Source organism: Frieseomelitta varia, unplaced genomic scaffold (assembly GCF_011392965.1).
Source record: "Frieseomelitta varia isolate USP_RPSP 00005682 unplaced genomic scaffold, Fvar_1.2 scaffold_816, whole genome shotgun sequence".
Lineage (NCBI taxonomy): Eukaryota > Metazoa > Arthropoda > Insecta > Hymenoptera > Apidae > Frieseomelitta > Frieseomelitta varia.
In genome coordinates, this window is record NW_025110608.1 from 726,936 (window position 1) to 741,570 (window position 14,635).

The 14,635-nt window shown below is 40.3% G+C and overlaps 2 protein-coding genes across 4 annotated transcripts in view; one reads left to right on the forward strand and one right to left on the reverse strand.

Moving 5' to 3' along the window:
• The window catches only part of LOC122536230 (cell division cycle 20.4, cofactor of APC complex-like), a 318,886-nt gene that overhangs the window by 171,856 nt on the left and 132,395 nt on the right, over positions 1-14,635 (reverse strand). The gene's annotated exons all lie outside the window — the stretch shown is intronic.
• Positions 1-14,635, forward strand: part of LOC122536232 — a 111,451-nt gene that overhangs the window by 64,090 nt on the left and 32,726 nt on the right. Inside the window, exon 2 of the mRNA XM_043668425.1 lies at positions 7,543-7,641. Coding sequence (XP_043524360.1) covers positions 7,543-7,641 — 99 coding nt within the window. The remainder of the gene's footprint in view (positions 1-7,542; positions 7,642-14,635) is intronic.

A 14,635-nucleotide genomic window follows, 5' to 3' on the forward strand; every position in this document is an offset into this window, starting at 1 on the left:
AAATTTCAGTGATGAGAAATATGATCTTTCCACCACGATTTTTCCCTTTCTCGCCGTGATTTTATGTCGATTCCTATCTTGTATCAAATGGCCTTCCAACCCCTTTCGTAACGCATAAACATTTCCTTAACTCCGACGGCGTTATTACAGTATTCTTTTAAATGTGATGCGTAAAGCACACATTGTAAATTATTACAGTATAACAACAGTTGCAATATTATAAATTATTACAGTATAATAACAGTTGCAATATTATAAATTATTACAGTATAGTAACAGTTGCAATATTATAAATTATTACAGTATAGTAACAGTTGCAATATTATAAATTATTACAGTACAATAACAGTTACAATATTATAAATTATTACAGTACAATAACAGTTGCAACATTATAAGTTATTACAATGTAATAATAATTACAATATTATAAATTATTACAGTATAATAACATTTGCAATATTATAAATTATTACAGTATAATAACAGTTACAATATTATAAGTTATTGCAATATAATAACAGTTACAATATCATACGTTATTACAATATAAAAACAGTTACAATATTATATAAGTTATTACAATATAATAACAATTACACTATTATAAGTTATTACAATATAATAATAATTACAATATTATAAATTATTATAATATAATAACAGTTACAATATTATAAAATATTACAATATAATAACATTTATTAATATTTATTACTAGTATTAGAATTACCTACTAGTATTAGTATTATTCTTGGCTAAGAAATAATTGAATTATACCATACTTGGTTTAAATTATTTGTTACGTCTCTCATAACAGTAAGTCTAAAACTACGAGAGTGACGATCAACTTGTAATTTTGCTGCATTTTTGAAGATTCTTCCGACACAAGTTTCGCACTTTGCTCATCAATAATTCCAGTAGCCAAGTAAACGAAAATCTGTGCATCATCCTCGACCGTGTACGATCATAAAAATTCCTGATCCCATTAATCGTTCATTGTCGAAGAGAAATTCCCATCTTTCCATACTCTCCGCCTCTTCCCTTCGTATTCCTCCGAGAACCACTTCGGCGTCTCTAGGAACGAGAGGAAAAGAAGGAAAAAAGGAAAAAAACGAAACGAAGAGGGAGAGAAAAACGAAAAGTAAGAGCTTCCCGTGGCAGCTCGTTATATGAAATTCAATGTCGATCGCGCTGACATCGGCTTCGCGGGCCTGCGCCGCGATTCGAGGAGAATCTCAAGATCGATCGATCGTGATTTCGAGGAGAGACGCCGCTTAAGGCGAGACCCGAGCGTTGTTCGTCGCTCCTTCGCCTCGAGTTTCTTCAGGGATCGTCGGCCTTGTACGGCCGCGCCACGATGTGGCAGGTGCAACCTCGACGACCGGTGGGTCCCTTTTTTTTCTTCCCTGCCCCCGCCTGGCCCCGGCCGTTTCTTCGTCGTTTTTTGCCGGCGTCCACCGGTTTTCGTCTCGCGCCCCCGGACGCCCCTTCGAACAGCTGACCGCGGGCCAACCTTGGCCGACTGATTGCGCACGGGGTCCCTCCGTGTACCGTGGAACTTATCGAACTGGAGTTCGAGTTCTTCTCGAGAGTTGCACGCATAAAACAGAGAGCTTCTTTTTTATTTTTTCTTGGTCAAAGGAATATAATGGTTGTTGAAAAACCAACCAGATAATAGAGAATAGAAACGAGCACGCAAAGTGGTCACTTGATTGAGGAAGGGACGAGTATGCAAAGTAGGAAAAATAACTACTTCTCTCGAGAAACAGTTGATAGAAAGAAACGACTACGTGGCGACGTAACTAATGAAAAAAAGAAACAAGCGCTGATTATGAAAGAAAATCGTATAAAGCGGTTAATCGAAAGAAGCAATTGGCTGTAAGAAGCAGTTGATCGAAAAAGAAACGACGGTGAGAGAAATCGTGGCTAACGTCGTATGATTTTAGTAAGCGGTGACTTTTCGGCCTAAAATTTCGGTTGTAAATTTCTAAAAAGACATGCTTCGATTTCTGAATAACACTCTCACAGTTTTATGATATAATTCAACTCGATCGTGACAACGTCGTCAACATTCATATTTACATGGTTGTAAAATTTCTGTTAAACGATCTCAACATTTCAGCGTTTCTATCTATCTTCAATTCTGTCTGTGAAATGACAAAATTTCCGTTCAACGTCTTGTATTTTCGTTCGACTTTATCGTCGCTTTACGCTGTTGCTCGACAAATAATTGTGCCACAGGTTCGATCGGATGGTCGCGAGCCAGTGTCGCGTTACAGAGCATTCAGCTTATTTTGCGGATAGATTTCGTGGTGCGAGCTACCAGAAGACGCGTAATCCTAGCGTCGTTTCAGTGTTCTGTTACGCGATCAGCCAGGACATCGTCCTTTTAAGCGGCTTACGCCCGAGTCTACCGATCGAGTTCACGATGGAGCTTATGATTTCTCGCAGGGGTAATCGTTACTCGACTTCTGAAATCCCAGGAACAACAAGATCGCGATCATTCTGAACGCTGACTTATTTCGTGAAACTTTGTCGTATATCCTCTGTTGCGTTTCAAGTATTCCGAACTCTCTATTGACAACATAGGTCGTTTACTTGTAAATTTTTGTCCTCTCTGAAAAATCTTTTAAAGATCTGACTGAAAATAGCCTGAAAAACATTTCACTTGTAAGTTCATCGGAACAAATTTTTATACTTTCTGAAGCACCTTTTAAAGAGCTGGCTTAAAATTCGTTGAGCGATCCAAAATTGTTTTACATTTTTCGAAAGCTCGGAACAGCAAAAATATTAGACGTCGATATAAACAACTCATCCTCCGCTATGCTGTACTATGCTACGCCATTGATCGGCGATCGCGTAATTGCGAGTACAATTCGTTGCAGATCGAACGTTATTATTTGTATTTCCTGGCTTGAACGTGACTTTGAAACGCAGATTTCGAAACGGTAATCTTGAAATATTTTAATTGAAAATTCTACGTGTTTTTATGGGAGTATAAGCTTTATGTACTACAGGGCAATAGAGTAGAAAGTAAGATTATTTGCTATAGTCATACTTATATTACACGTTAGAAAGATATATGCACTTATTCGAAAAACTTGGGACTACTTAATCATACATTATTGAAAGACTTTCATCTAAATTACAAATTTAACATTGCAAGTGTTCTTTTTTTTCTTTTTTTTTTTAGAAAATATATGTTATTCTTTATATATTTTTTTTATATAGTGTTTTGATGCTTATGTAATCTTTTTTTGGTTCTATAGAAACTGTTCTAACATTTTCAAATAGAAAAATTTCACTGCAATTGGTCACCGAATATTAATTTACTGTGAATACTTCAAAACTGTTTCAACGATGTGTAACATTCGATGTGTAAACATTCATTTCATCGAATTTCTTACTTATACTTAACGTGATATTTATATACTCCTTCATTTATTTTATTAATCAAAATCTACTCAGAGAGATATGGGAAAATGAAAAATGTAGATCCAATAAAGTACAGTTTTATAGATAATAACGAAAAAGATCGCATGTCGAATGCTCTGCATTTCGTCACAGATCGTTAAATCCAGACGATATATATATATATATATATTTTAAGATATATTTAGAAATATTTCGAATACGAACAGACACCTGGTTAAATTTAATAGAAAGTTTAAAAGTGCGACGGTGATCGTGACTGAATGTCTTTAAGAAGTTAATAAAGATTGAAATTTCACGGCTGATAAATAGAATCGTGAAAAATCGGCTTCTGCCGATTCGTATCGGTTTGTCGGAGCAGTTGAGATAGCCCGCGTCGAGCAGAACGAAATGCGCTATCACCGGTTATTAATTGAAAATTCACTCGTACTGGCGAAAGAAAAATGGAAAAGTTCGTGTAATGACGGGTTCGATCACGTGTACCGTACACGTGTGGCGATTATTATCGTAACGACCATTATTACATCGACGTATTAATTCCAATTCCGAGGAAACGTCGAATGTTTCGAAGCTCGTAAGACGCAGTTTCCGGCAATTTGCAAACTCGTAATGCAAGAGTAACAATCTACGTTTTTACGCAAAATGCACATAATATTTGAGAAGCTGAAGCGTGGAAGCCTTGAGGAAGCATTTTCTGTTTCATTCCAGTTTTCTTGAAACGAGCATTCGCCGATATTCGTATTTCATTATACTCTTTGCTAGGTTTTCAAAAATTGATGTTGACAATTATCGCGATAGGTTGGAAATAACAATAATATTATCTTACATATAATAATATATCGTTTATTCTATTTTCTCACTCGTTATTTTATATGTTCAACCATTTGTCATTTTGCACATTTAAAATCTGTTGCGTCGAATTTCAAAAGTTAAAGAAACTTCACGATCACACTCTGCTTTGAAACATCATCAAAAATCAGTAATTGCTTCCCGAAAGAATAATCGAACGAATGTCTAATAAATCTTCGTGCTGTCTGTTTTTAATATTAATTACGATCCAGCCAATTTTCTAGTCAAGCACACAGTGAAAAATATTCATACCGTCTGTTCCAAAAATTAATCCACTCACTCCTTTTCAAAAATCGCGCGCAAACGAACCATGTAAACGTAATTGTACTCGTGTCCATGTTTCTCCGAGTGTCGAGTGTCAAATATCCTTGGAACCTTGTTGCACGGTACCAGCGTTCGCATTTCCAATTACTCGCAGCTGCTACCTGCTACGCTCGAACGTTTATCTGGAGTACGAACAAACGAGCGCGATTTGTCAATGAAATGAATTACGCGAGCAAAGACGAAGGAAACACGCTGATATTTCGGCCCTCTTCGTGAAACTCGATACCTGGCGCGCTAGCAACCGGTTAAAACGAATCAATGAAATACAATAATAACGGGAGATAAATCGTTGCCGGCGAAACAACTGCAGCTGCGTTCTGAATGCAACCGCTATTAAACAAGAATACCGAGAGAAGTCTTTGTTTAATCCAGATGGAAATGTGTTGTTGTTGCGGCAACTCGATATGAGAGGGGAATTACATAATGATTGATCAACGACAAGAGGAAATCAATAAGAACGACTGTAAAAGGAATTGATCGCGTTGCCGAAGAGTTGATGGTGAAATTATAAAATGGACAGTTGAGGAATAAAATATTCTAAATATTGCTCGGTTCGATGTACATATCTGCTGCTTATTTTACGAACACAGAAAAGATTTATATTTAATAAGAAGAAAAGTGTACAATTCTCTTACTAGAAAATTAGAATCTATTTTTCGGTACAAGGTGAAACACGAAATTTTTAATGTAGAAAGGAAAGACGTTGAAAATAATAATATTGGCACAAAATCCGTAAAAAGATTTATACTTTACAAAAAGAAAGACACACAAGTTCTTACTAGAATCTTTCTTAATCTATTTTCAGTGCAAGGTGGAATGAAATTAATTTAAAAGAAAAAAGCGACAATAAGAATAACAAACAGTGTTTCCAAAAAATAACTACAACTACTGTATTGCGAGTATTTTCAAAAGCGAATTCAAATGAAGAAAGCAGAAAATGAACTAGCAGAAAATATATATTGTATTCACAGTTGTTGTTCATAACCAAAACAAACGGTCGTCATAAAAATCTACTTATCAATTAAAAGTAAATAGTTATCGTTATAGTCTCTCGTTAAATCTCGTAATATATTTATTTAAAGCAACAAACCTCCATAAAATTGGCGACCATTCCCGAAGTTAAGAAAGAACCTTTGAACCTTGAACGAGTCCGTTTTATTTTGCGAACAACGGACACACCGAGTTTGCGAGTTTGGTAAAACCAGTCGCCGTCCCCGTAATGGCCGTTTAGCCGTGGCTCGAGACGGGGATAAGCTCGCCAAGCCATTTGTAAAGTCAACTGCAATTTCTCCGGCGTTGATTACTCCGTCGTTAGTCCGCGGTGAAATCGAGTTAACGTATCAGGCTCGTAGCCACGCCACCGAGAGCCCGATAGTTAACGTATCAGTTTCTGGCCACGGTCAGACGTACGTACGCAAGTCCAAAGTCGACGACCAAACGGAGCGAGGAGGAGACCAGACGGAAAAATCGGAAACAGACGGAGGAACGGAGATAATCGGGCACCGCGGAAGTCGGTACGAATCGTGACGAAATAAACCGAGATGGAGGAGAAAACGGGAGCCAGATTTGCAAAATCGTTATCCTTGCTGTTCGTTAGGCGTCATTAAGCAGGAACGAGGCAAGTCCGCGCGGCGATCCGATTCGAACGGGGCGCTGCTCAGCTCGGCGCAATTCCGATTGCGATTGCAGAGGCTGAGAGACGCGTGTGATCTACGAAAAAGATAGAAAACAGGAGGGAAATAAAAAGAGTGGAGCGAGGAATGCCGGTGGATGCGGCCGGAGTGCATGTGCGACTAGAATGCTCGATATCGAATCTCGATAGGGGCGCCCGAGCACACTCGTGGATACGAGTTTTCTCAGGACGTGGCCGTAATCTCTATTAATTACTGCCGGCGGCCAGTTCGCATAAATCAATCGGGAGGAGTGGAAGAGGGGGGAGGGGGGGGGAGATAAAGCGGCGGCGAACGAAGTGGAGGAACGAAGAAAAACCGACGTGACAGCGGCGGTGAAGAGAGGAGAACGGAGAGAGGAACACACTCTGGGCAGGCAAAACTGGCCGCGTTTTCGTGAGTCATACTCTCCTCGTTAAGGCTGTCTCTCGATGCACAACCCTTACCAATCGATCGATCTCTCTCTCTCTCTCTCCCTTCTCGCTCTCGCTTTGTCTCGTTCTGTTCTATCAAAACGAAATGCCCGGAGTAATGCAGAACACGCGTTGCTTTTAACAACTATCATGCTCACACCGTGAAAGACGCTCGCGTGCGTCTGATTATTTGATTGTTCTTGTCTCGCGGTTCTTTTGCCGGGCGCATCTTTTGCAACTTGCGCAACTCGCGCGTCTGGACGAAAGAGATGGAACAGAAATGGCTTTGACGAAATATTTGTATTTTCGCGGGACGCGACACTGAAGAAATGGACACACTTCGTTTCATTTCTTTTTCTGAAGCGTTCTTCACAGAGAGAATATTAACTGTTGACAGAATTTAATGAAATATCTAGTACAAATATCTTTTATACAAATAATAAGATTTGTAGGGAATTTTGTTACTGTGAAATCGATAGATAATTGTACAATCATTTGAACAAATTTGGCCCTATTTTGATCTGGTTGTTTCAATCGAACCAAGAAATTCATTCGATCTATTTAACCGCAATGAGCAATTTACAATTTCGAAAGTTCACTCCTACTATCTTCTCAACAAAATAAAATATACTAAAATAAGATTTGAGAAAGGAGGAACAAAACTATGATCGTTCGTACGACAAACCATAAACTATAAGTCAGGTAAAGTCGTCAAGAAATAATTCCCACGCGTTCTAAAAACTAAATTCAACTCTGAAACACCGCGGCAAACGAAAGATCCAGTTAACCCCCGGCTGCGACTTACCACTACGATAATTAAAATCCTCAAACGTTTCTCCTCTCTGTTGCAGAACGAAGACAAGAGGCGCTCGTTTCCATCCACGTCTCTTCAGATCGAGGAAGTCAGTTTCACGGTCCCGGACTGAAAAAAAGATCTCTGGTCCGTCCCGGTAAGTGGAAAGTACCCGCGCTCGTAAAAGCGGGACGAGGCGATCGCGGCGGACGTTTGTTAAACGACAAATCGATTCGGCCATTCGCAAGTTCCTTTGCGAGTCCCTCGCCGGCCGCAATTTATCGCCGTAATGAAACTTGCCGGGTATGCGCGAAGATAGGAGCACGTCCGCTTGGAGGGGGGAAGGGGTGAGAAAGGGGCGAAGGCGAGAGGATCGTCCGCGAAAAAGGAAGAAACGGCTACCGGTCATCTGCATGACGAGTAAATAGGTTTCGCGTTGCTCGCGCGATCACGGCAGTTTATACCGGGTGATCTCGCGGGCAGATAAAGCTTCCCGGCGAGACTTTAGCCGCGTGAAATCTATCGCGATCAAAGTCCTTTTCCCCCCGATCCCGGATATTTTTGGAACCGGCAGCCTCTCCATTAATCAATCGCGGGCTGTAATTACGCCTGTTGCGCGTTTCGCGATCGCGATCGAAAATGCAGCTTCCCCGGGAAGGATAACGAGAGGATTCGTCGTTTGTTCCTTTTCTCGCGACTTCGCCCGAGGCGAAGATTCATCGTTTTGATCTTTAACACCCGGCCCGTTATATATTTATTTGGCAAGCTGTTGAATCAAGAAATAATGTAATTACGTTGGAGGAATTTAGTAGTAAGATTTCGGTTTTCATTCAAGCTTCATTTGAGGAAACTTTATTTGAGATTTAGTACAGCTGTGTCTGTGGAACGAAGTGAAATAACAGAGGAAACGAACGTGTAAGCTTCGTACATTAGGATTACAGTCTTTAAGAAAAGTATAAAATATAGCAATGGCAGGCCAGGATATTTGGTTTTTAAGCAATTATTATGTTGATTTTTAGGGACAGAATAATTTGTATTTGCCGAGGTTGTTGATAAGTTTAATCGTCTGATCATAGTGACAGGATCTGGAGAATGAAAATGGAACATGTACATATTTCTTTTTTTTTTTTTTTCTTTAACGTCAACCTTCATTTGTAATAATTTATTAAATTTTGAATGTTTATAAGGTAGAGAATTATACGTTTGACGCGATGAAAGGTACAATTAATTTTTAGAAAATATTACGTTAAAACAAATGATTATTACTATTCTCTAAAATAAATATTACTTTTAAAGAAAATAGAACGCATTTCTCGTTTTATAGAATTGTCTATATACTATTTAAAACTTTCCGATCGATAGTATTCTTCCTACTTCAATCGTTTTGGAATATTTATAAAAATACACCACTGTGGCGTTTAACACATGACAGTATTAAAAAAAGAAGAAAATAACAAATCTATCTGTTTCGTTAATGACTCGTATAATTCAGAAAAGAATTCCTCAATCACTGCAGTAGGGAACAATATTTTCACCAGAGAGCGGAAACCAACCGATTTTTAAACAATTCCAAGCCTGTAATCGCTCACAAATGAAAAGCCCGACATCCGTCGAACGAAACAATCCACCGAAACGAATTTCCAATGGAATTTCCTGCCGGTGAGAGAATAGTTAACCTCCCGGCCAAAGTAATCCCGATAGAACGAAAAATTACAGTAATCGCGATCCGCGATCCGAGCAGTTTGCGAAACCGTTCGAAACCGATCTCTGCCTGCCTGTTGTGCAAAAATTTCGTCAGCTCGGTACGGCCCATGTTTCGATAATTTCCAGACATTACCGGGGGAAACTCATTTGCTTGCGCGAGCCGATTGCTCAGCCGATCGTCGGACAAGTTACCGAACGGTAGGCTACAATGAAAGTCGCGTACTCAAGCTTCAACAACAAGCTTCGAACGCCAAAGAGAGTAGTCTTTAGGTTTCTCTTTCTAAATCGGTATCTGTCGCGACGACGAGCACAGCTGCGCATAAATACGTGTCATGATATCGTGAAAAAGCACGAGAGAGACGTGAGAAATTAGAGACTTGCTTTATGGCTGATTCCACGATTTCGACTGAGTTTTTTTTTTTTTTTTTTTTTTTTTTTAACGATATATCACGATATTGCGAAAAAGCACGAGGGAAATCGACGAGAGACATTAAAGAAATTAGAGGTTTGCTTTATGGCTGATTCTGTGATTTCGATACGACGTGGTTAAGTGAGTTTATTGGAACGAAACGTGGATTTATTGTACGAGGGAAAGTCTTGCGTTAGTCGTGCGTTATATTTTACAGTTGAAGAGATTATTTTGGAAGAATAGAACGCGCAAATACTTTGCGCAATATTTAAAAACAATTTACGTCTCGCATTGGGATCGACGATTGATTAATAATTAGGATTAAATGTTTAGCACGAATACGATAAAGATGTGTTGACACGTTTCGCCAAAGCGGTCGCAAATCACTAGGAATACCGCGAGGATCTCTGCACGAATTCACCAAGACCACATTCTCACGTCCTACTTGAAGTATCCTCCATCGAAGAATCTAGCTAACATACGCGGCAAAGACCTCCACAAACATTCCCACGATTCGATAACGCGACCAGAATTATCAAGAAAAACTTCGTTGATGGTGAATCATTAAAATTGTTTCTTTTTTTTTTTTTTTATTTCAAATTGAAGAATCAACGAACGACACACAGTGACTCGAGCGACAGAGAAAAAAACACGTCTCGTCGACCACGTGAACCATCATACTCGGTGTTTAGCCTCTTGCGCACGTCGAGAATTTTTTGTTCCCAAGATTGCAATATTCCCTCAGTTTTAAGTATACTTTAAGTATAACCCAGGCAAAACAGATAATAAGTTTATTGCTTCTCGATCATTTCCATCCAGTGATATCACACCGACGAGTTCGAAAAGAAAGCGACGAATTACCGTATGCGGTTTGGTCACTCGTTACGGTCCGCAATCGGCTGCCAGACGCAAGCGGTTAAACCTGGCGCTGGACCACGGCCACCGTGCCGTAAATGTCAAGCACAAAGGCGTTAATTGTATTCGTAGAAATCTGAATTTGCATAAACACATCGAGCATCTACTTGGAAATAAATCAACGGAACAAAACACGAGAGCGGAGAGAGCCGACAACAGTAATGTCTACTGGCAGCCGAACAGCAACCGAACAACCGACTATCGCGGAAATTGTTTCTCGGCCGAAACGGTGGTACACGATTTACTCCGACGTCCACGTCGGCCAGCTGGTCCGGATATTCTGGGCCGGGTTCAAGGGTTATGGAAAATATCGTGTATCCTTGTTGACCCGCGCAGACGCGGAACACACGTACGCGCGATCCGTGGCATTGATAAATAGCGTTGCAAAGTGCAACGCGGTGCAGACGGCGCGCCGTAATTGACCGACAGTGGCACGGGTCACGGAAGTAGAAACTGGACGATGGAAATTGGAGGTACGTGGCATGGTACGCTGACTGCGCCGGCCTGCACCCACATGGTTAAAGGTACGAGTGCCCGAGAGAACGACGCCCCGTGTGATTTAATTTGATCTTGCTCCGGAGAGATTAATCGTCGAAGTGCGCGCTACTCACGATGAGAGGCTGCGGGAATGCGGCACAGAAGGTTTAAGTGGATCGTGGAGAACGGTGGTAGAAATTATTGTGGAAGTGTTATTCCGGTTTCGACCAATTAGGTTTTCATCGAAACAACTTTACAGTTGTTTGCAATTGCACGTTAAATTTTTGAACACGGTGTAAGGGACTCGTGATGCGAATTCTTCACGACGCAACGAATACATTTGGACCAGAAAAGCTAAATTAACTGAGTTTACTCTTTGTTTTCTCAATTTCATTGCTCACACGCGTAACTGACGGTCAATTTCCTTAAAAAAAAAAAAAAAAAACAAATAATCGTGATTTTAAAAATTACTACAAACATTCTCTCACAGCTACGTTGAAATTCTAATACATGGGAATTTGTAAGAAAAAAAAGAAACGATCTTATCACACATAAAAGAACAGGCAAAAGTTCAAGTTCTTCCAATTGGACTATCGCGAACAAGTTCACACGCTTCTGGCACAAAGAGCTCGACGAGTTCCAGTAGCCCGTATTATCATCAGCTGTTTCACTCGTGTTTAACTCTGCCAGCGAAATGATTAATAGCCGCTCGTCACGTTGCCTCTTGAATGCTCGATGGCTGACAGAGACGCGCGTAAGAGCAAACGGAAACACCTTGCAAATTCTGTTAGCTATGATAATTGGCCAGGGTGTTCGCGAGCCTTAACCTCCGCCGACGTAATTAAGGATAATTATCTGCAACGCTTCTTCTCCAACTTGAGGCTCGAGACCTGCCTATCGCGTGAGATCGTGATTCATGAGATTGAATTAAATCATTGTGTATATACACTCCGGCTCTGTTTCCCTATCTTGTACCAAAGATCAGCAGCTACTTCAATTTAGTGGCCTTGGACACATCAAAGTCCATAATTCAGAATTTACGAGTAAAATCTTTCAAATTCTACAGTGTGTTTGGCAATGTTTGCTGCTTCTACTGCAACGCTGTTCCTTACTGAACATTAATATTAAATATCAATAGCTATTAAACAACGATAATTCATTAAACATGTGTATGTGTTTTAGATTGAATATTGTAATTGCAAATTTACAAGCAGAATCTTCTAAATTTATTGGGACACTACCGCGTGTCAGATTTGTAATTCGGTATCGTAATTAGAAATTTCCAAACAGGATCTTCGAAATTCTATGTCCCCGGACCAAACGTTTCAACTAGATCATCTGCAGATCCAATTATTCAAATTGCAAATAATTCCGTTGCACGGGGTTGCTCGGAGCAGAGCGGCTTAACTGCACACCTTTTCAGGCAACGGGGAAGTTTTACTGCTAGGAAGAATTATTTCGCGGCGGATCGCCAGCGACCCACGCAACGCCATTAACATCAAAAAGTAAAGCTTCTTCCCGTCTACAAATCTCTCTCGCCGGCGATAGCAACCAATTAGTTCACCCCCGCGCCCAACCCTCTCGCGTCCTCCATCGTTAACCCCATCGAACGTACCCATCTCTCTTTCTCTCTCTCTCTCTTCTTCTTCTTCTTCTTCTCCTATTCGTGCCCACTCCCACCGTTGGGAAACCGGCTGCAATCGTAAAAAGCCTGGACGATGTCAGCCGTGGTGCATCGATATGTCGTCGTAAGAACGTCCACGCGACCTCCTCTGTGGGCGACCCGAGCCAGCCGGAAAAAGCTGAAGCGACTGCCACCGGTCGTTAGGTTGACGTTTACGTTTGCGTTTCGCGCTTAACGAAGCAGGGCAAAGCAATGTCGTAGCTAACGATCGATAAAGTATAACGTCGTTGAAAGAACGGACGAAAGAACGTCCGAGCATCGCTGGCCAGTGACAGAGGGAGGATGAGGATGATCCTACGTACGATCACCTCGATAACGATTTCCACGATATCCATGTGTATCCATTCTCTCGGCGTTCTTTTTTTATTTCTTTTTTTTTTTTTTTTTTTTTTATTTCTTTATCTGCTTCCGCGTGGAAGTACTAGACGTCCACTTGGAGACGTTTTCACTGATCACCGCTACACGTGACCGTTTGATCGCGCGAGACAGTGTGGTCGAATATAATGTGGGGTGAGGTGAAAGTGGGATTCTGTAGGAAATTGAGTATTTGGATTGGGTCGTATATCTATAAGTTGTTTTGTTATATTTCTTGCAAATCATCGAACCCATCGTGCTGTGATAAACCTGTCTGATTTATTTGTCACTTGTGTTGCAGGAGTGAGTAGAAGAATTTGAAACAGGGTGAAACATCGTTAATTGAACGAAACAGTTTATTGCAATCATTTGTATTTTCGTATTCTACAAGTGAGAAAAGTATTTCAAGTATTTCAAGAAACTTCGAGTTCTAGTACATATACGTCACGAAGTAAGATTCAGTAATCAAAGATTAAATGATATTCAGTCAATCTTTTATATCCTTTCTTTATACGTTCTCATCATATTCGCATTCATTTTTGTTCAACTAAACGACCATAAATCTAACACTGGAAACTAGAGAAACTTCACAACAAACTTCTCCAAAATCTCAAAAGTTGAAACGATACCCGCAACAGCTCATGCTCATCAGAAACATAAATTCCATTCCAAAAAAAATTACTTCGATCACTCTCGTATCACTTTTCCAATTAATTATTATTAATTACTATCAGACGAGCTTGCATCGGCGAACGAGACACTCTGTTCCTGTTTCGCGCCACCCCGTATGTCGCCGCGGTATCATTGTCCGCATTCTCAAACAGAATGCTTTATCGGGGGCCGAGCGAACTTTGGACAGCGCGTAGTAACGATGATTGTTCATTAGCGCGGAGTATCCTGAGCTTTAATGCATGTATCGGTGCCCGTTTGCACCGAGGCAGAGAGTAGCTGTGTTACGCTCGACGTCCGTTCGCCAATGGCGCCCATTAGCATGGAACCCCACTACTCTCTACAGATAGACTAATGATCATGTCACCCGGCTCCTTAATTGCTAATTGATCTTGCGCCTGTATCTCCGCGTTCTGCGTTGTCTACGCACCGTTCCATCCTTCCACCAATGACGCGAGTTTCAATTCATCCTTTACTCTCTGACGGAAGTCTTTGCCCGATGATCAAGCATGAATCGATATTCAATGAAGGATCGTGCGAAAGGTCAAGTTATTGAACGGAGAAGAATGGTTAAATTTACTACATTTGTGCACGTAGGTGGGCGCAAACATCGTCATAAACGCGCTCTTTATGTTTCATTTGATAGCTCTCGCGCAAAAGTAAATTTAACAGACGATATTTAGAAACAAAATTCGTTGGTAAATTTGCGGATCACTTCTTTGATAAATGAGCGGAATAAATTTTCATATATTGCACCTGGATACTTAAATTTCGTAAATTCGTATGATTTAAGGGAATGAGAAAGTGTCGAAGAAGATGGTAGAGTGGTACCTTGGAATGTTTCTCTTTTATAGTCACAAAGTATTTAAAAAAAATAGAATTTCATTATATAAATTAGTTGACAAAACTTGAGTGGATTTAGGGTGATTTAATTTAAAT